The sequence below is a fragment of the Centroberyx gerrardi genome, chromosome 9 (genome assembly GCF_048128805.1).
Source record: "Centroberyx gerrardi isolate f3 chromosome 9, fCenGer3.hap1.cur.20231027, whole genome shotgun sequence".
In the NCBI taxonomy this organism is placed as follows: Eukaryota; Metazoa; Chordata; class Actinopteri; order Beryciformes; family Berycidae; genus Centroberyx; species Centroberyx gerrardi.
The window spans coordinates 24,140,500-24,160,195 of record NC_136005.1 but is presented as its reverse complement, the minus strand read 5'-3'; the positions used below and the strand labels follow the sequence as shown (position 1 = coordinate 24,160,195).

The 19,696-nt window shown below is 41.9% G+C and overlaps 1 protein-coding gene across 1 annotated transcript; it reads left to right on the top strand.

The window, feature by feature from the left end:
* Positions 1-473: 473 nt before the first annotated feature.
* alg6 (ALG6 alpha-1,3-glucosyltransferase) lies at positions 474-18,303 on the top strand. Its single transcript, XM_071925655.2, has 14 exons — positions 474-633; positions 947-1,031; positions 1,864-1,953; positions 2,705-2,793; positions 3,113-3,195; positions 4,213-4,277; positions 4,875-5,057; positions 6,034-6,169; positions 9,192-9,277; positions 11,544-11,628; positions 12,231-12,301; positions 13,559-13,627; positions 15,048-15,240; positions 17,809-18,303. Exons 1-14 carry the CDS (start codon positions 552-554, stop codon positions 18,004-18,006), a joined length of 1,515 nt encoding a protein of 504 aa, XP_071781756.1. The 5' UTR covers positions 474-551; the 3' UTR covers positions 18,007-18,303.
* The last annotated feature ends 1,393 nt before the right edge of the window (positions 18,304-19,696 follow it).

Below are 19,696 nucleotides of genomic sequence, written 5' to 3'. Positions count from 1 at the left end.
ATGATGGAATGCTCATTTGTAGTTAAATTTAAAAAAAAAAACATTTCTACAACTTTCAATCTATGAATTCAGCATCAGAACCTATTTTGTCCCTTTTACGTTATTGTTGTATTATTGGAAATATAGACCGTCAAAAAATAATGCATGACATCCATCAATCCATCATCAATATTAACTGAACTAACAATGCATTCGATGTAACTGGGAATTTAGAGTTATCAATTTCAAGTTGCAACTATAAACGAAACGCGAACAGTGTTGTAACTAAACGTTTATTTGGAGCTTAAGAGTTATGTTAAGACTGATGATATGATAACGCTGTCCTCTCCTCAGGTATGAAGCCATCGTTCTCTGATGCGGAGCTTTCCCCGTCCAAGTTTCCCTGAACGCCTCATGTCGCTCCGACGAACGTCAATGCGCAGTAACCAACGGGAGCGCGCTACGGGGCCTTTGTCGATGACGTATTCAGGAAATGTAAACAACCGTCCAAACTGTCAGTGAACAGATTTTAGCTTTTCTTTTCCAGCAAAAAAAAGCTCAACTCTAAAGGCATGGAAACCTGGAGTCTCGTATCAATTTGCGTTTTGCTTGGTCTTACTGCGAGATGGGGCGTTTCATTAAATTCTTATTCAGGTAGGAAGTGTGTGCAGCATAGCGTTAGCATGTTGCACCATTCAGAGAATCACTGAAGGCTTTTTGATACACCAGTCCTTGTTTCCCTGCAGCTCGTTTGATTTTTTCTTACCATAAAGTAATGAAGGCAAGTTTGCACCGTGCTTGCGAGAGTGCAGACGGTAGCATCCAGGCTTGTGTGGTGTGTGACTGCAGACGTTGTTTACCGTGATAGTAGACATGTCCAGCTAACTTGGTTGGTCGTATGGATTCTCATGATGTTCATTAGTTTCCCATTCAAAAACACTAACAGTTGAATGTGTTTTTTCTCTAGGGGCAGGAAAACCACCCATGTTCGGCGACTATGAAGCCCAAAGGCACTGGCAAGAAGTGACCTACAATCTCCCTGTTCAGGAATGGTCAGTCTAATCCTCCATGCACCTTCTGTTCAGTCAAGAGAAATATTGAAATATTGTCTTGCTGTGGGTCTCATATTTGAGAAGTCAAAGTTCACCCAGGTATCCAAGTAGGCCTACCTCAAAATTTATTGTAGGAACCCACCAGAAGCATTATGATCCATTTTGCGCTCTGACCAGTTGCTGTCTAGAGGTGGGGAATGTTGTAGTAGTGGCCAGACCCAACACACACAAATGCAAATCTAAAGCTGATAAAGGCAAAAATTAGTGATTTAATCATGTCAGATGTCATTTTTTTTAAGTCTTTGCACTATAGAGCATCATGCTAGAGCCTAGGTACGCAATTCCGGTCCTTGACATCCTGTGTCCTGCAGGTTTTTGTGCCTCCCCAGTGGTTAATGAGCTCATTAACTATCCTGGAGGAACAAAAACCTGCAGGACACCAGACCACGAGGACCAGAATTGAGTACTTTTGCACATCCAGAGCATCCTGGTCCTCGGGACTCAGAGCCCTGCTGATTTTCATTCTAGCCAACTAATCAGTGGCAGATTTACACCTGGGATGCCAGGTGAATACAATTAACTGCAATTAACTACCTGGTAGGATAGAAAATCAGCAGTACTCTGGGTCCTGAGGACCAGGATTAAGAACCACTGGTCTAGAGCATCAAAGCTATCCAGCTAGTCACTGTCTGTGGGGCAGTGTAGCCCAGTCTGAGACCATGTAAGCCAAAATATCTTCATTGGGCCTCGGACAGTGCCCCCTTTGCTGAGTGCCTGGCAGATATTTGAGTTCCTATGGTTTCAAAGTAAATGTTCATTTGTATTCCTCCAGGTACGTCAACACTACTGACAATGACTTGAACTACTGGGGTCTTGACTACCCTCCACTGACCGCCTACCACAGCCTGCTCTGCGCTCATGTGTAAGTCCTTATCATGGACTCAACCTCATCATGTTAACCTCACTCATGTCAAAAAGGAATTGAAATCAGATTATAGATCATTATTGACCTCTTGGCAGCCAGAAGAATTAAAGGATCAATACTTTTGACTCTAGATAAATGAATAAATTGAGCTAATACATTGTGCGCTTATGTACCAGTGTGTACATGTCCTCTTATCATAATGTGTCAGTAGTCATTTTGATGATTCAGGTTCATCACAGCTGGATAACGCAGCCCCAGGGGCTGAGATCCCCAAAAGCAGCAGCGAGGCTAAATATATGCAGGCATAAGAACCACAGTACCCTCTTCCTCAGCCTAAGTATATTGAAATATATTGGTTAGTCACAGTCTCAGTCACAGCTCAGTCTTTCCTTTAGCAGGGTCATGGTTGTTTTATTGACATGGAAATAGTTTTATTAGTACTAACTAATGATATCAACAGCTTTCTGGTGGCATGGTCTGCTGATATGCATACCACATAGTCATGACTGCGATGGCTTATGACGCACTGTGGTACCTCTCTTTGTCCTCACCCTCCTGGCTGCACATGGCATCTGAAAACATTTAAAAACCAGTGAAATGCTGCAGGACGGTGTATTGTTCTCCTTTGACAAAAAAGGAGAAAAACTCCATGCCACACTGATTGAAACCACTGCTTTTCATTTTAGGATCTTTCTCAGTTAGGATCAAACGCAGTCTTCCTGATTCTGGTGTCTGTGTTTTCCTGCAGAGGCAAGCTGATCAACCCTGAATGGGTGGAGTTACACAAATCTAGAGGTCATGAAAGCCCGGCGCACAAGTTATTCATGAGAGCCACAGGTACAATATAATATTGATAATTCACTTGTATAGTATTACTTGTATATATCACTTGTATATTTGTTAAACATGGTGTCGAAAGCATTAACACCTGCTTACATGATTGATGGATGGATTGATGATTAGCCGATCTATTTGGTGTCATGCGTCCATAGGTTCAGCCATATGGGCTCATATGATGCTATTTTTCATTAAAGATTATCAGAACTATCAGGAAGATGTTAGTGTGATATTAATGTATCATGCATCATGAACAACATAGTCTTCTTTTGCCATACACAAAGGATTCAGTATGATTTGCTTCTTTTCTCTGTCTCAGTCCTGGTTGCAGATTTGTTGATCTACATCCCTGCTGTGGTTTTGTACTGTTTTTACCTAACTGATGGATCCTCTAGGAAGAAGGTAAGACTGATGTCTAGTATTGCAGGGGATCTTAATTGTTTTCAACCGGAGACCCAAATGAGCATTTTATTTGTCTCACCCTGGGACCCAGGCTTGTTAAAACAGATTAGAAACACTCATCATGTGGAGACTCAGCAGCAATGGACATGTGATCCATTTTTGGTCCTGACTCATAGTTAAGGAAACCAGGCTGCACTGCATCTGAAACTTAAGGACAGATGCATACTCTTGACTAATCAAGTGCCAAGTTTGAAGGTGAAATTACATGACTATACTTTCAGTGGAGCTTCTCTTCTCTAGTTTTATTATGGAAGTTAGACACCTGTAGTAATGGGTTGGTAATAATTTGTTTTTACCTTGAGACCTCAGGAACTGGACACCACTGTCATCCTTAACTGAACCACACATTTCATAGGCTTCTCATGTCTATCCTGCACTGTACAATCTCATTGAGATGTATTGAGGGGATGTAGCAACTGATAATATAAAATGTCCCTCTCAATGGGCCGGAAATGTAATAAAAACTATTCATGTAATAACTTCCTTGATAATGTAATAACATCCCATTATTACATTAATCGGCCATTATGATAGTGGCTGATTAATGTAATAATGTGATGTTATTACATAATCTAGGAAGTTCAACAGGTCTTACTAAATTTTCAACCAAGGGACATTTTCTTACATTTTCTTACATTATCAGACAGTTATTACATTATCAATTGCTACATCAGACCATATCATCTTTGTTTACAAAAAGGCAGAACTAGAACAGTTATGAGAAATATTGTTAAATATCCTTATTCACAATCTGAGAAACACATTGTATGAAATATAGAACAATATTTGCTAGCAATGCAATTTAACAACAAAAGATCTCTCTTTTACCATCACAAATGTGCAACAGCACGGGGTGCACAGACTTTTGAGCATGATGGTATATCAATTATAACACTGGACTGTTATTAGATTGGAGCTAGCTGCTTACCATCAACTAACCAAAGCATTCTTCCCCAGGTTTGCAATCTCCTCTGCTTCCTGCTCTACCCAGGGCTAATTCTCATTGACTATGGGCATTTCCAGTATCCTTTATAAACGGATACAAGCTATATTATGTATTATGCGTCATATCATTATTGTAGTTTGCAGTGATGAACTTGTGCTAAATACTGGTGTTCAGAGTTGCAGCTATTGACTTTAAAGGCCCAGTCCTAATAGAAGCTGTCACCCATAATGCATCTAAACTATATTTTCTTACAGCCTTTAATGTAATTCATTCTTCAAGAAAGATTTATTTCATTTGGTATTCAGTTGTAATGCTTTGATTTGATTTGAATTAATTGGAACTGTAGTACATTAGTAAGCACATAAAACAAATTACTAACTTTATTTCTGCCACCATATCCTTCTGCAAGGCTATAATAGCTTTTGTCATTTCATTAGTTTATTGCACCAGCAAGGGAGACGTGTTGTTGTTTTTTTTCAGAGCTGTTGTTATTCAGACACTAAAGAGTGAAAGAGTTCAACATGCATGAACTGAACTCTTCACCCTGGATCAGCCACTGTTTTCTAGTGTGTTTGTCCCTTATCAGCCCACTGAGTTGTTCACCTCCACAAAAACAGACTCGACCATCTCCATAGAAACACCCTTGGTCCGATATTGACCTTAACCCTGTCAGGTACAATGGGGTGAGCCTGGGCTTGGCCCTGTGGGGGGTGCTGGCTCTGGGTCTGGGCTGGGATGTTCTGGGCTCCCTGGCCTTTTCCCTGGCTCTCAACTATAAACAGATGGAGCTCTACCATGCCCTGCCCTTCTTCTGCTACCTGCTGGGCAAGAGTGTCAAACTGGGCCCGGGGCGAGGGTGAGTTTGGTTGTTTGTTTGTTTGTTTGTTCTTTATTTCTCTCTCTTTTCTCTGTTGTTGCCTTTCTTTCTTTGTTTCTTTCTTTGTTTGGCAGACACATTTGTTCAGAGCAACTTGTAATCATGTGAGAGAGACAAATTAGTAACAGAAATAAAATAACAGAGGAGAGGTAGAAGGGATTTATTTGTTATTTGTTTATTTCTATTTATTTTTATGTTTTTCAATGTATAGTAGAAGGCAGCAGGTTTTCTAAGTATTCTTTTGTACAGCCAGTGATAATGATAACTCATGTCTCAATCAAACTGACAAACTATTATAACATTCACTGGTACAAAATGTCCCAAGCCAGCATCCAGCCTGACATATGAATCTAGGGGTTTTATGCTTTTCTCTATTCAATCGTGATTATTCAGCAGTGTTGTGTTTTTTTATTTTTGGTTATATTGTTAGTCATTCTGCATAGGAGTGTCAGCCAAATGGTCAAACTGTAAATGTAATGAAATCTGTAAGAGAGCACCGTCCCCAGGCAAGCCACAGAGTTACTGAGGTAATCAGATTGGATGCCGTTACTAGTGTGTCCAGTGTCTGTTTATCTAGTAACAATGTACCAAGGGCATTTAGTAGCAAATGGAGAGCTGGATTAGAAGGGCCAGGGGGAAGATATGTCCAGATGACACTCTCGCCATGCCCAAACTCCTCAGCTATTCCTGTGTGTGCAACTTAACCAGCAGCTTCACAGTTACAGCTGACAACATACCCTGACCTACACTAAAGACTTTCAGCTGATGCATGGCTTTCACTGCATTCCTCAACAGACGGTCAAATCCCCAATTTAGGACATGCAGACAGTACATATTAATTGTTCACGCAATATCAGTAGACATAGACATGTAAGCTGCGTGCTATTGTCAACGTTTGTCATTTTAGAAAGTCCTCTGTAATGCGTTCCTCTCCCTCTTCTCTTCCACCATGCAGGCTGTTCCTGCTGGTGAGGGTTGCAGTAACAGTGTTGGTGACTTTTGCCCTCTGCTGGCTGCCCTTCCTGTCTGACCCCAGCCAGGCCTTGCAGGTTGTCAGGAGGATCTTTCCCGTGGCTCGGGGGCTGTTTGAGGTACAGCAGACGTCCTTAAATGTAAACTCAGCCTGGCACCCAAAGCTTAGTCTCCCCCTTATCCCATTCTTCTCCTAGTTTTATGAACAAAAACATTTGTAGTCTTGTACCATCAGTTTAACAGAGAATAAAAAAGGGTTGTTAGTCAGGCATTTTGACAACCTAAGCCTAAACTCAGTCCTAACAATTAATGTTGTGATTAAACTTTGATATGTTTCTGGACGCCATCAAGAAATATGAAGCATGAGGCAGTATTGGGCATCAATGAGTAACTTTCTTCTTATTGACATCTATCTGTGGTAGCTCTTTTGGCATGGAAGATTGTTGCGTGCATGCTAATTAAATGCAACGCACAATTGGTCTTTGAAGTCAGTGTTTTGCTCATCCATCAAAGCAGCCCTCCTGATATGATCGTATCACACAATAATCGCATAATCCGATAATAATTTGATGCTTACTGTGTGACTCAACAAATATCAGAGTGTCTTTAAAAGATGAATGCAAGTAAGCAGTGCTTTAGTGAAAGCGAGGCACAATCTATGTGGCTCTCCTCTTGCACTCCGTGTGGCCTATACACTGTCCCATACTCTCTCTGGGGTAAACACCCTTCCACCCTCCAGTGCTTAGCCGATTGGAAATGGATACCCCGCAGGATCAAAGAAAACAGAGGAATAAAATGGTGAAAGGTCAGGAGATCAGTTTCACTCTATCTCTGGGAGGTGTTGGGGTTCGGGATGTAGGAGGATATAGATAAATCTAACTAATTTATGGCCTGGGTGTTTTCAGCACTTCATAGCACAGCCGTGTTCTAGCTGTATGGGATGATGAGTGGTGCCAACTCTGCACTTTAGGCATATCTGAGCACATCCGACAACTGTTGGCTGCAACCAGTCACGTCTTTGTAGAGCGAACATGTATGTGTATGTGAGACGGTATACACACACAGTTTCTGACAGAAAAGGGGAGTATTGGAGTATGACAGGGATGATAGGAAAGGACAGTGAACAGTGATAGAGAGAGTGTCATTGCAACACTTCCCGCAGCCGGCAATGTTGAAAGGTTGTCATGGAGGAGGCAGAGGGAAAGTAACACTGTGTGCGTGTGTGTGTGTGTGTGTGTGTGTGTGTGTGCTCGCGCGTGTGCATGTATGACAGACAGCTCTGAGGCCAAGGTTTGCGGCTCGCGTTTCTGAAACCCCGTAACCCCTCTCTTGTCCTGTTCCCCAAGGTGGCACCCACCACAAGGTGTCATGGATGTGAGAAGTAATTGAAAATTCTACCAGGGGAGCGGACGGCAGTATGCGCTGTGGCAGTATTTGTTCAATGAAATGATGCAAACATAATACACAGGGTGTGAGAGACACTATACTCCCCGGTGACGATAGTGCGAGAGGCTGTCGGGGCAAGTCGTCCTGAACTAATTGTGAAATTGTGCACGTAAGCAGAAGCCTGGACAAGCGGACAGGGGTGAGAAGGGGTGGTGGGGAGGTAGAGGGCTGGTGACTGGTGGCGAGGAAGGGTGGTGGTGGGTTAGGGGAGTAGGGGCTGGGGAGGGGGAATTGTAAGTTTACCCACTGAGCTGCATTCTGCCGTCTCAGGTTGCTGCCTGCTCACAAAAATGGCACCAAATGCTTCTGCCTGTGAAATTCCACGCTAGCTTATAGGTGAAGGAGCTGCACCGCTCTCGCCCTTGCATTTGCCGATGCGGCACCCCCCTCCCTCCCATGCCCCCCCCCAAATCCCCCAATCCCCCAATCCCCGTTCATGTGTTGCCCTCAGGCGGCATCCAGGAACATTCCGGTAGTGGTTATTTGGAGCGGGGCGGCAGAGAGGAGAGGGAGAGAGAGAGGGAGACGGGGCCGAGACGAAACAACACGACACTGGGCGGCCCGGTGCTGACTAGGCTGCCATTAAGATCCACACAGCTGTGTTGCAAGCAGCTGTGGCATGGAGGAGAGAGAGGACGCCAGAAATAGGCTTTCTAGACAGGGCCACACACTCGAAAGATCCACGCTGGAATGATGAAGCCGGTCTAGGCATGCTACCTCTGTGTTTTGCGGTATCACAGTGCACAGAGGTGGCTTGGGCCTTAATATCATTTGATCCCTGCACAACTGCTTAAGCGCTTAAATCAACTGAATCACACAGCAACGCCCTTCTCATCTCATCTCTCAGCTTATAAACCGCAAGTCCTTTTAGGATGACGTTGTGGATGCTTTTTCTTGGGGTTGTAACTTATCGTCCATGTCATGCAGAAACCTTGTAGATCTAATTTGGTCTTCGATTTGACTGTGTTCACCATGAGAGAAAATGTTTTATGATCTTTGCATTGAAGATGCACTATAAACCGCCAAAAATGCCTGGGTTTTGCTTGGATAATGAAACCTTTCTACTCCTCAATTCCTGAAAAACTGAACTATATGGAGAATTGTACAACACATTGACATTATGTATGTGTATGCAGTATGCAGTGTTGTTCTATGGGTGGTCTGTATCCGCTGGCTGTGCAGAAACTACTCTGTCTCAACACTTAACCCCGTGTCCCCAAGTTTACAAATAAGTCCCTCGCTTTTTTTGACATCCAGGCTCTCTGACAGGGGAGTGGATTTATGATGGAGGGGTGCTGCCTCCCCCCTCCAAGCTCTCCTGTACAAATGCCCCTTTGGAATGTCCCAAGGAATTTTTATTGCACTTTCAGTAGGGAAATGATTACTTAGAGCAATGCTACTTATTTGCTTTCTCTTCAAAATGGAATGCTTTTTAAAGAAGCCATTGCTATATTTTTGGAGTCTTTAAACTTGAAATGCTTATAATGTGATTTTTAAGCCACGAGTGAACTATAATTGTGTTACTGATACACATGTAGTCCAGACCATTAGTAATTTGATCAGTAGTTTGTTTTTTATTACGTAGGCATCAAGGCATCTGTTGAACTACAAAATGTGTTTTCACCTGACACCATTCCTTATTTACCTAACCGAGTGTGTGTGTGTGTGTGTGTGTGTGTGTGTGTGTGTGTACAGGACAAGGTGGCAAACACATGGTGCAGCTTAAACATCCTGATAAAGATCAGATCCATCCTGTCCACTGACTCCCAGCTCTACCTCAGGTAATCCCTCTAGCTATCTAACTATCTAGCTGGCTTTCATCTTGCTCTCTCCCATCTTTTGTTGTTTTGTTCTTTCTTTCGTTCTTTCATTCCTTTGTCCCTTTCCTCCCTCTTTCCTTCTCTCTCTCTTTCTGTCTCATGTATTCACTCCTGTTATTTCCCAGGCAAGCCACAGAGCTCGCCATTTTCCTGGGGCGAGCTCTGTGGCTTGCCTGGGAAATAACATGAGATCAAACACGGTGTGATCAAGCACGGTGAAAATAAGATCATCCCTTATAATAACATCTTGTGTGGAGCTTCTGAATGCGGCGTCACAGCTGTTTTTGGAAATCTGGTGACTAGACTGGCCCGAGGAATGCCCCAAGGAACTATTGAAGCCTGCATGTTATACAGAGATAGCAGCTATGTTCGCCAGACAGCAAGATTCTCACCTTTTCTTCAATAATATGTTTTGATGGTATGTGTGCTTTATTAGATGATGTTATAAGATAACGTGAGCAAGAGAGACGGGGGAGTGGGGGAGAAGATGTGTAGTAAAACCTTGAGTGCTGGACTCAAACTCACATTAAAGTTATATGGTGTGTGTCTCTGCCCGCTGCTCCACAGAGCATCCCAGGATGCATTTGGATATGACATGTTATTTCAGCCAAAGTTGTTTCCCCCTCTGAAAGCCTGTCTGATCAGAGTGAGGGGAAAAAAGTCGAGGCGGGGACGCAACAGTCATGTCATCATGGTGGAGCCCGCTTAAATAACCTGGCAGGCTAAATTTAGGCCTCCTGTGTTCGCAACATGGACACGTTTCTGCCAGACTGCTAAGTCCAGGGATTAAGTTGGACTTCTTTGACTGCAATGCATTTCAAACAAATGAAAAACACTCTTGTCTTTTTGGCAGCGGGGGTGGATTGCTAAATGCTCGGGTGTGGGTCTACTGTGTACATAGAATGAATCAGCTGTGAAAAGTGATCCGTGTCCTTCCGGACCGCAAAACCCTGCCCTACACATAACACATATACTCAACACAACTCATACACACACACACACACACACTCTCAGCTCTATGTACCTATCTATCTTGATATATATATATGTACTACTGTATATATTCTACTTCTACTATATATATATATATATATATATATATATATATATATATATACTGTGTGTATATATATATGTATATATATATATACATATATATATATATATACTGTATGTATGTGTGTGTATATATATGTATATATATACATATATATATATATATATATATATATCACGCACACACCTCTCTCTCTCTTACAAATCACAGTACGAACTATGTGTGTGTGTGTGTGTGTGTGTGTGTGTGTGGCTGTTCTGATCCACCCCTAGCACTCCCCAGGGAGCCTTTAGGCCCTAATGGAGCCTTGTGACATGGCTGCCCTCACACCTCTCACTCACTGGCTTCCCTACCCTTCAGCACACACACACATACACACAGTACACGCATACACACACTCGCAGCCTCTTCCGGTGCCTCTACCCCCAGCAAGTGACAATTGAAGGGTTAAACTAATGCTGGGTTGCCCTAAGCAGGGGCCAGTATTTCTACATTTCCCACATAGCTGGGGTCTTATGTGCGGAGCAAGCGGTGTCTAAAAAAGAGCGAGCTGGTTGCATAGCTTAGTTCTGTGGACTGAGGGTTAGGCCGCGGCCACACTGATCTGTCAGAAAACGGACAGAATTACTAACGGATAGATTTCTGTCCTTTGGGCTGTTTTGGAACGTCAACGCTATTTAAAAAAAAAAACGCCTCTGATTTGCGGTGACGAATCTGTCCGTCCAGAAAAAGTTCAACTGGGTTGAACTTTCTGTCTGTCAAAACGGACGGAAATCTGACGGAGACGGACGCGTCATCAGCGCTGCCCGGACAACGGACAGCTCTCATTGAAAATGAATTGAAATGAACGGAGACGCACATCCTGTTCTTCTACTGGTGCTGGACAAGAAAAGTTTCACTAGTTTTAAAGTAGGTCCGCATCTGCACATAAACGTCTACCAAAAGTTTATTATATTCATCCAGATCGAAATGTTGTTTGTATAATGAACTTTTGGTGGAGCAGAATTCTGTGTGCGGATCTACTTTAAAATTATATTATACTTTTTCCTTGCTGTATCCTATCACTTTTTGTTGCTTAGCTTAAGAATATTAGAATTCTTATGCATTTGACTGTATTTCTAACTGTACTGATGTGAGGTTATCTGAATGCTTATTTGCACTTTCTTTCAGCTTTGCCTTCACTCTCCTGGCAGTCCTACCTTCCTCCATCAGGCTTCTGACGAAGCCCACCTTCTGGCAGTTCAAACTGGCCTTGGTGAGTGTTTTTAGCTTGGGTGAACAAGCCAATCCAACCGATTTAAAGACAACTGTGAGCTGAACATGTTGATCGTCCCCTAACAGAGAGGCAAGGACTGTCTTTCAATCTGAATACTTCCATATTTCTGAGCATCCAAGTCAATCCAATCAAATCAAAGAAAGAAACGTAAAAACCTTTGGTATCTGTTGCTGAAACTTGTAGTTTTTGCAAATTTCACATGAGATTTTCATGTTATAAACAGTAATCTATCTATTACTTCACAATTTTTAACTCCACATATCCCACTGAAACACATTGATGTAATTTACACACACATGTACATTAATATGATCTGGGTTACCTGGGTCAAACATCAGATATTTCTTTTATTTCTATGTAAATCCAAGCCTTTCTACATTTCACTGTCTTTCACAGTCACTTTCTAACACAATATGAGATAAATATGAGATAATTATAATGTTGGCATTATTGATGCTGCTGCTCATTTAAATATTATAGTTATTTGTATTGCCTCCATTAAAAAACACTAATATAAAGTATTATAGTTCAGTAACAATTGCATTTGTTATACTTAATGTTAATCTCAATGTCACTTTTAGGTGAATTCTTCTCTGGCCTTTTTCCTCTTCTCCTACCAAGTCCATGAGAAGTCCATCCTGTTGGCTTCCCTGTGAGTAGAGCTGGTAACTGTACCTTCTCGGGGGTTATGTCCCACTGGGCATTTGGTGAAATTTAACAACAGGAATGGCTCGAAGGTAAATGGTACTTTTCCATCTCCTTGTATCTGAAATATTCAGTGGGATAGATTTAATTTCTGCTCACAAAGGAGCCATTCCCCTTACCCCCCCCCCCCCCCTCCAAATCTCCCACAGGTTATGTCCTGCAGATTGTTCATGACTTGAATACATCTGCATTTTGTCGAAATGACATCATGCTCCTGCTGTACTCCCAGAGTTGCAGAGTAAAGATCTATTTAAGTACAGACTTGCTAACTGAGGGGTTATGCTCCTCTGTCATCATACTCAGTGCCACACAGACACAAAAACGCCCCCCACCCCCCCAGCCCCCATTTGCATTGATTGATATGTGCTGTGGCGTGTGTCAAAGCCGGGCCATATTTAACCCACTGATAGATTGAATGCAGTATATGCACACGTGAGCACGAGGATGTGTGTGTGTGTGTGTGTGTGGTTCATAATCATTTACCTCAACACAACCTATATGTATAAAGCTTTGGCGGCTGTAGGTGGAGTGTGAGGCCTGGGCTAGATTTGACAGCATGGGATTTGGTTCCCAGATCTGGGCTCATCTATTAATCTAGATTAGGGTAGATTGTTGCTTTATTAACTATTGAGTTATATCTCCCACCTGTCCCCCTGAATCAATCAGTAATGCATGTCCAGGGATTAGGAAAGAATGGCAGGCGGCAGCTCGGGGCGTTGTTTGCGGAGGATCAATTATTGGGCTGTAACAGGATCGCCAAAGAGCACCGGCTGTAATTATGGGCTCAGGGACCGGTGGAAAGTGCCCCCCTCGGAGCGGAGTGTACAACTAGCTGGCTAGCACTGAAGCAGGCGGCCAGGTTTAGGTTAATGTTACATTGTTACATTACACACACGCACACAAACACACACACGCAAATATGGCCATTAAGATTTTGAAGCACAGTAAATATCTGGGCCTTTATTGGAAGCTTTACAGTAGCGTACATGACAGTTCTATTAAATGCCATATACTGATATTCAACTGTTGTCTGTCTGACTCGGGTGTCCCGGTGGGTCAGCAGCTTTTATACCGTACACACATGATGCCAGTTCAAATCCAGCTCTGACCTCACATACCCCCACTTCACATCTTGCTGTAAAATAATCTTTAATGCTAGTTACTCTGTTGAACAGTAAGTATATCAAACTTTGAACTTTTCCAGGCCAGTCTGCCTCCTGCTGAATGACCTCCCCTTGATGGCTATTTGGTTCCTACAGGCCTCTACATTCAGGTAAGGCTATGTTTAGGAAAGACCACCGCCACATTAAAACAGTGAATTAAATAAGTGTGATAGATGAATAAAAACTGGTTATCCTTATTTAGTATTCTTTATATCAGGGGTTCTTTAATTTTTTCGTTTAGTCAAGGAAGCTTCATACTATTATTTAGCCAAGATAAAGTCTATGCAGACCATTTTGGATAAAAATGGCGCTGCAATATGGGTTGAAGTGAGGAGTGTGAATGGAAAGGACTGGTAGTGCTGCCTACGCTCTCTCTAACTTTCACCAGCTGTTGGTAAATTCTTCCGGCAGCACTAATTGTTGTGCGCGTGGTTTAGTATAAGGATATCTGTGGATTACACGGCATAGTCTGCATGCCTGCTCTCTAAGCGTGCGTTGTATAGGGACAGGAGGTCATTCTGTAGCTGTTTCCCAGTACAGTCTGACATGGACTTCCACATAATCTGCATCCTCTACACACCCCATCATTAAAAAAAAATACATCTTTTGTTAGCATAATTGGTCGAATGAATGCTCAAGCACAGTAATTGTAAGAGGACTGAATGCACCCGGTCTGTTTAAATTGATGAAGTATGTATTTCTAAAATGCCTAACATTTATCTACTGAATAGAGCTGGTTTTGTTGGACTTAAAATGAGAATCACTGGTTTGTTGTGAATGGTTAGGTTTATATCAGCTGGGGTAATATGCGATTTACTAAGAGTCAACTGTTGTTCTTGTCCATGCCCCTCTGCTAAACTAAGATAAGCATAGTATGAATGTGAGACCCATCCCTCCCCAGGGGACGTACAGCTTGTGTAGGCCTGCTCTTAGATAAAAGCTATGCGGTTTACTATTGGCCTTGTCTTAACGAACACAATACTGATCATACTGAATGTCAATGAAAATCTACTATGTGTGTCGTCCATCAAGATATCTTTGAAACAGATGAAGATAGAGCTGTGGAAAAACAAAACAAAACAGAATGCTCATTGTGGCTATGGGATAAAATTGAATCCATGACCATGACCTAGAAGGGATTAGGTGTTGGCAGGCGTGTGGGGTGTTACAGTCCCTTGACTGGCTTGCGATGTTTTGTACTATCCCTTTTTTGCAATGTATGTCCTGTACATTCACCCTTGTACCGTGTATATCACTGTTGTGTAATTGTTTATCAAAGCTCCAGCTACACCTAGCCAAATTCTGTATGCATGTAATGCACTAGATGGGTAAAGGTGATGCAGACTTTCTTTGTCCCTCTCTCTGTGCAGGAAGCATGTAAAAAGTGGGACTTGTGCAATGCCTAGATCTGTGCATCCGCTTACTCTGTTTGGAGTCATTGTACATTGCTCCAGACAATTACGCCGGGCTAAATGACTAAATTGTAAACTGTAAATGCAGCATTGTTGTTGTCCTTGTCCCTCCGTGCAGCATGCTGCCTCTGTTTCTGAAGGACGGACTGCTGGTGCCCTACGTGGCGACCTCCCTGGCCTTCCTCTTCCTCAGCACATACCTGCTGTCCGCCCTGGAGCACAGCTCAGAGGACGAGCTGAGGCTAGGAGGGTACCGCAGGCTGCTCTTCTGCCTACCCAGACTGGACCTGGCCTGTATAGTAAGATGGAAGGTAAGTGTGGTCTAAGGGTTGGTACAACCAGGCTAGGGCAAAATAGGTGTTGACTCAAGATTTAAGATTCAAATTGTCCTCCATAAACAGACAGAATTCCCAGAAATGGGAATTTTTAAAGGGCAGAAATGGCTGTTAAAAAGGACATTAAGTAATTGACGTCTGTCGACAACTAAGAGGTACTGCAACAACATTGATAGAAGTTATCTCCTCCTACATAAACACTTGGCTTTCTTTATAAGATAAGAGATAAGATATCATAAGATATCATAAGATATTTATGTAATATTGTAGGTTTGCGCGGTCAAGCAAATGTTCAATGAGTCACAATAAACAAAGCAGAGATATTGTAGCTTGGTCACACTGATAGTTCATGTGTGCTCCTGTACATGGGGGGATGTGGCTGATGCATTTGTGATTAGAAGGGCGCTGGTTTCAGGACCCCAGGTGGTCCATACTTTGAGAGTGGCACTTGACCTAAATTGCATCAGTGTGAGAAGATATACCCAACTGTATAAATAAAGATCATGTGCCGCTGTAAGCTGTGTAAGCTGTCCAGGGATGAAAGCCACTGCCAGCCAAAGAATTATTTATCACTTATTTAAGTTTCCGCAGCGTCTGAAGTGGCTGCGCCGCCAGCCCCTTAGCGACAGGGGCACCAGTAGTGTCAGAGATTGAGAGAAGGTGTCTTTTTATAGCGCGTGTCATTAACACAGGTTTGCCTAGATATATTTATTTACACAAGCGGCATAAATAACGAGCCCAAGTGATGGCGATAGGGTTTCATGGGTTGGGGGTGGTGGGATGGGGATGGGCAGTGCTGCATAAGGTGTTTCCTCCATCTCACTCACTGACTTCTCTCTGGGTCATAGAACCCAAATACACATGAATGATCCCTATGGCAGGCTGCTTTGTCATTTATTTCCTAAAGTGCTTTTTAGTCACTATTCCGTCAGCAACTAGTTGCTATCGTAATTTTACTTGTTGCTATATACTAATAGATACTAGTTCTAACTTAATAGATACTAGTGACTAATTTAGTTACTTTTCTATTTTTACTAGTAACAGTTTAATAGGTACCAATACTTATTTTATAGTTACTACAACCTAATGGCACACTAAAAGGCACTAGTCACTAAAATTTAAGCACTAGTACTTTTTTTAGTTACTAGTCACTATTCTGCCAATTAAAAGGCACTAGTCACTAAAATTTGGCACTAGTACTTTTTTTTTAGTTCTAGTCAGTATTATGCCAGTGTAAAGGCACTGCATCTAGTTTTTACTAGTCATTGTCATTTGTCAAGTATTTAAAAAAAATAAAAAGTCTAGTAATAATAAAAATGTTGATATCTTCATTAAGAATAATAACTAGAAGTTATCAAAATACTACGAGTCACTATTTAATAGCTGCTAGTAACAGCAGCATAGTGACTAGTAGAAATTAGAATAAGAACTAGTGATTAATAAATAGCTACTAGTAACTGCTTAATAACTTCTAGAATTAGGTTAGAGACTAGTGCTAATTATAATAGTGAGTAATGAAAAGCTGTGTAGCCCCATAGGATTCAACTTAAAAAAAAATCCTAGTAAGGGCATAAAAGTAACTGGCAAAAGCAAAATTAGTCACTAGTAACTTAAGTACTAGTGTTTATTAAATTGTTACTTGTGAAAATAGAAAAGTGACTAGTAAAAACTAAAGTCACTAGTACCTATTAAATTAGAACTAGTATCTATTATATAGCAACTAGTAAGACTACAGTCACGACTAGTGACTAGCAAAATGGTGACAAAAAAATAAGCACTACTGGGTAATCTTTAGCGACTAGTGTATTTCAGGGAATACATGAGAAAAAGGCCCGCCACATGATCCCACTCTCACCACCAGTTCTCTGTTTGCGGCTCTGCAGCAGGGCGAGGAGGTTTTGTAGGGCTGGGTTCAAATTGTCTGCTCTGTAATGAGTCTGTTCTGTAATACAATATTGCAAGCCTCCATCTTTTTTACAGCAGTTCTCAAATGGCCAATTTTATTTCAGTCATAGTTATAAATATGCAACGTGATTTGAGAGAAGTCTTTTAAATGAAATCATTCATTGATCTCATATTATGGTTTCACTTGGAATTGAATTAAGCGAAAAGCCAACAGTTTGTTCTTAGCCTGAGGTACCCAGTATTTTCATCATCTTCTAGGATGGCAATATGCCCATCAACTGTGCCCTATCAGGGCATGAGTGGTCATCCAGGTGATTTGAAGATAATGACAATGATTTTAGCCAAAGCCCTTTCAATAACCAGATATCATCCAAATTGAGAACTTATGGGAGATTCTGAAATCAGGTCCAAGACAGCAGTTTCCACTGTGATAAAGACTGACAGTCCAGATGATCATGATCATGATTAGCACTGAGTTTGTCCTTTCTGATGACAAACTGACCAAAACAAAAAACAGTGTGCCGTACTATCTATTATATAGCAACTAGGAAGTTTACTATGTTAACATTAATGAGAAAATTACGATTTAATTTTCTCATTAAAATCAACTGATTCCCACCCCATCTCTCTGTGTTGCAGTTCTACATCAGCATGGTAGTCATGGTTGGTTTGAGCATCACAACTGTAGCGCTGGTCCCTCCACCACGACTCCCCGATCTGTTTCCTGTGTTGGTGTCCGTCTTCGCTTTCCAACACTTCCTGGGAACTCTCATCTACTTCAACATCGTCCAGTTCAGCGGGCCACCCAACAGAAAGAGCCAGAAGAAGAGTAACTGAAATGGTGCCGAAGGTGGGCACGTACACTACAAGATGTTCTGAACTAATTTTGCTCCAGGAAAGCCAGTGTTACAAGCTGTGGCATGTTTAGTCTTAATTTGTGTGGGATGGCTGCTTTCACTCGTTCCCTCTGTGTCCACTTGATGTGGCCGGACTCAGGTTAAAGAAGGCTTCGCTTTCTAGGCTCAACTGGGGCTTTATCTGGTCAGCATCTTGTAGTGTATGTCCACTGCTGTTCACACAACAATAATGGTTTCTCATTGCCTATTCATGTGAACTTTTTTTAAGTGTTTTATATTTGTACCATCATTAAAATTATTTTGTACAAATAGTTTTTTCTTAAAAAAAATAAAACTTCTCAGATGACCTGAAATGAACATCAGTTTTATCGCCGCATTGTAGAATGATTTGATTTGAAGCAGCTTCATATAAACTGTCTACCTTCACCAAGTAGTCAGCTAAATCACCCATAATAGTGTGGCAGAGACAAAGGCAATAATTGGACACAAACTACATCTTTCAAAGCTTTTACTCAACATCATTAAATATTCATTACAACTCCTAGATACTACAAGGGTTCTGCACAAAAGACCTGTACATTTAAAACAAAACCAGCGACGGGACAGGCCTTAAAAAGAGATGATGGAAGGTGACATATCTGAACATAATGCCATAAAGTTGAAATACCACAGAAAAAAGGTACAAGCAATCTCTCTCCCCACTCTCTCTGCGAGTTAATGACAGGCATTAAAAAAATCCATTACAACTATAAATGTTATCAGGTCAGCGAGGGCTGCCTGTGCATCTGTGGCTCCAGGCCCTGCCTGCAGCCAATAACGGGCCAGAGGGAGGGAAAGGAAACCGAGATCTGAGCCGCACAATTACTACACTGGGACATGAACACCAGGGGCCGATTGGTGGGGGCATGAAAGGTGCTGGCTTCCCCGCTGTTATTACATGTGTTGATATAACATTAAGCCAGTTCTTTTAGAAAAATGTGCGGGAAAACAAGAAATGACCTGCCCACTTCTGAAATTTGAACAACGTAATACAGGTAAACAACTAATGAATATAGTATATGGAGTAAAATAATCATCCAAAGAAATGTAATGTTATGTTGTTTGTTCTGGAGTAATGACTGAAAATTACATATAAGTTAACAAACTTGAATATTTGACAGCATATTCCCATTTCTGCAGCAACAAAGGATAATAATCAGGGAAGCAACAAGCTGCCCTCTCTGGCCTGTTGTCACTGTCCAGTTGCAAATGTTTTGAGAGCGATTAGGGTTTGTAACATAAAAGTCACATTTAAAAAAAATCAGCCTTTGATAAAGAATGAGATTGATATGCTCCCTTAGCTGTTAATACAATTTGTTACACCACTACCATAGCAAATTTTTTTTTTTTTTCCAAGCCACGGTGAAAATAAGGCCTCTGTCATCACCCAAGCACTGACTAATTATGGAGGACTCTGAACCTAAATGAAAGCTTTAGTCTCACCCAGGAACCCAGGACCATTAAACATATTATTACTCTTGTCATGTGGGGACCTACTAGACATAGCACTGCCACCAGTTTTGGATCCTGACCCAGAGTTTTGAGAACCACCGCAATAGGCGACGGCGTGCTAGAGGTGAAAGTGCTGCAGCAGGGGCGGGAGGGGCATTAAGAGCACCGAGGGCCCTTCT

Coding starts and splice junctions, on each gene's coding strand:
- alg6 (XM_071925655.2), top strand. CDS start 552: ATGGAAACCTGGAGTCTCGTATCAATTTGCGTTTTGCTTGGTCTTACT. Junction 634..946: donor TTCATTAAATTCTTATTCAG/GTAGGAAGTGTG, acceptor TTTTTTCTCTAG/GGGCAGGAAAACCACCCATG. Junction 13,628..15,047: donor CTACAGGCCTCTACATTCAG/GTAAGGCTATGT, acceptor CCCTCCGTGCAG/CATGCTGCCTCTGTTTCTGA.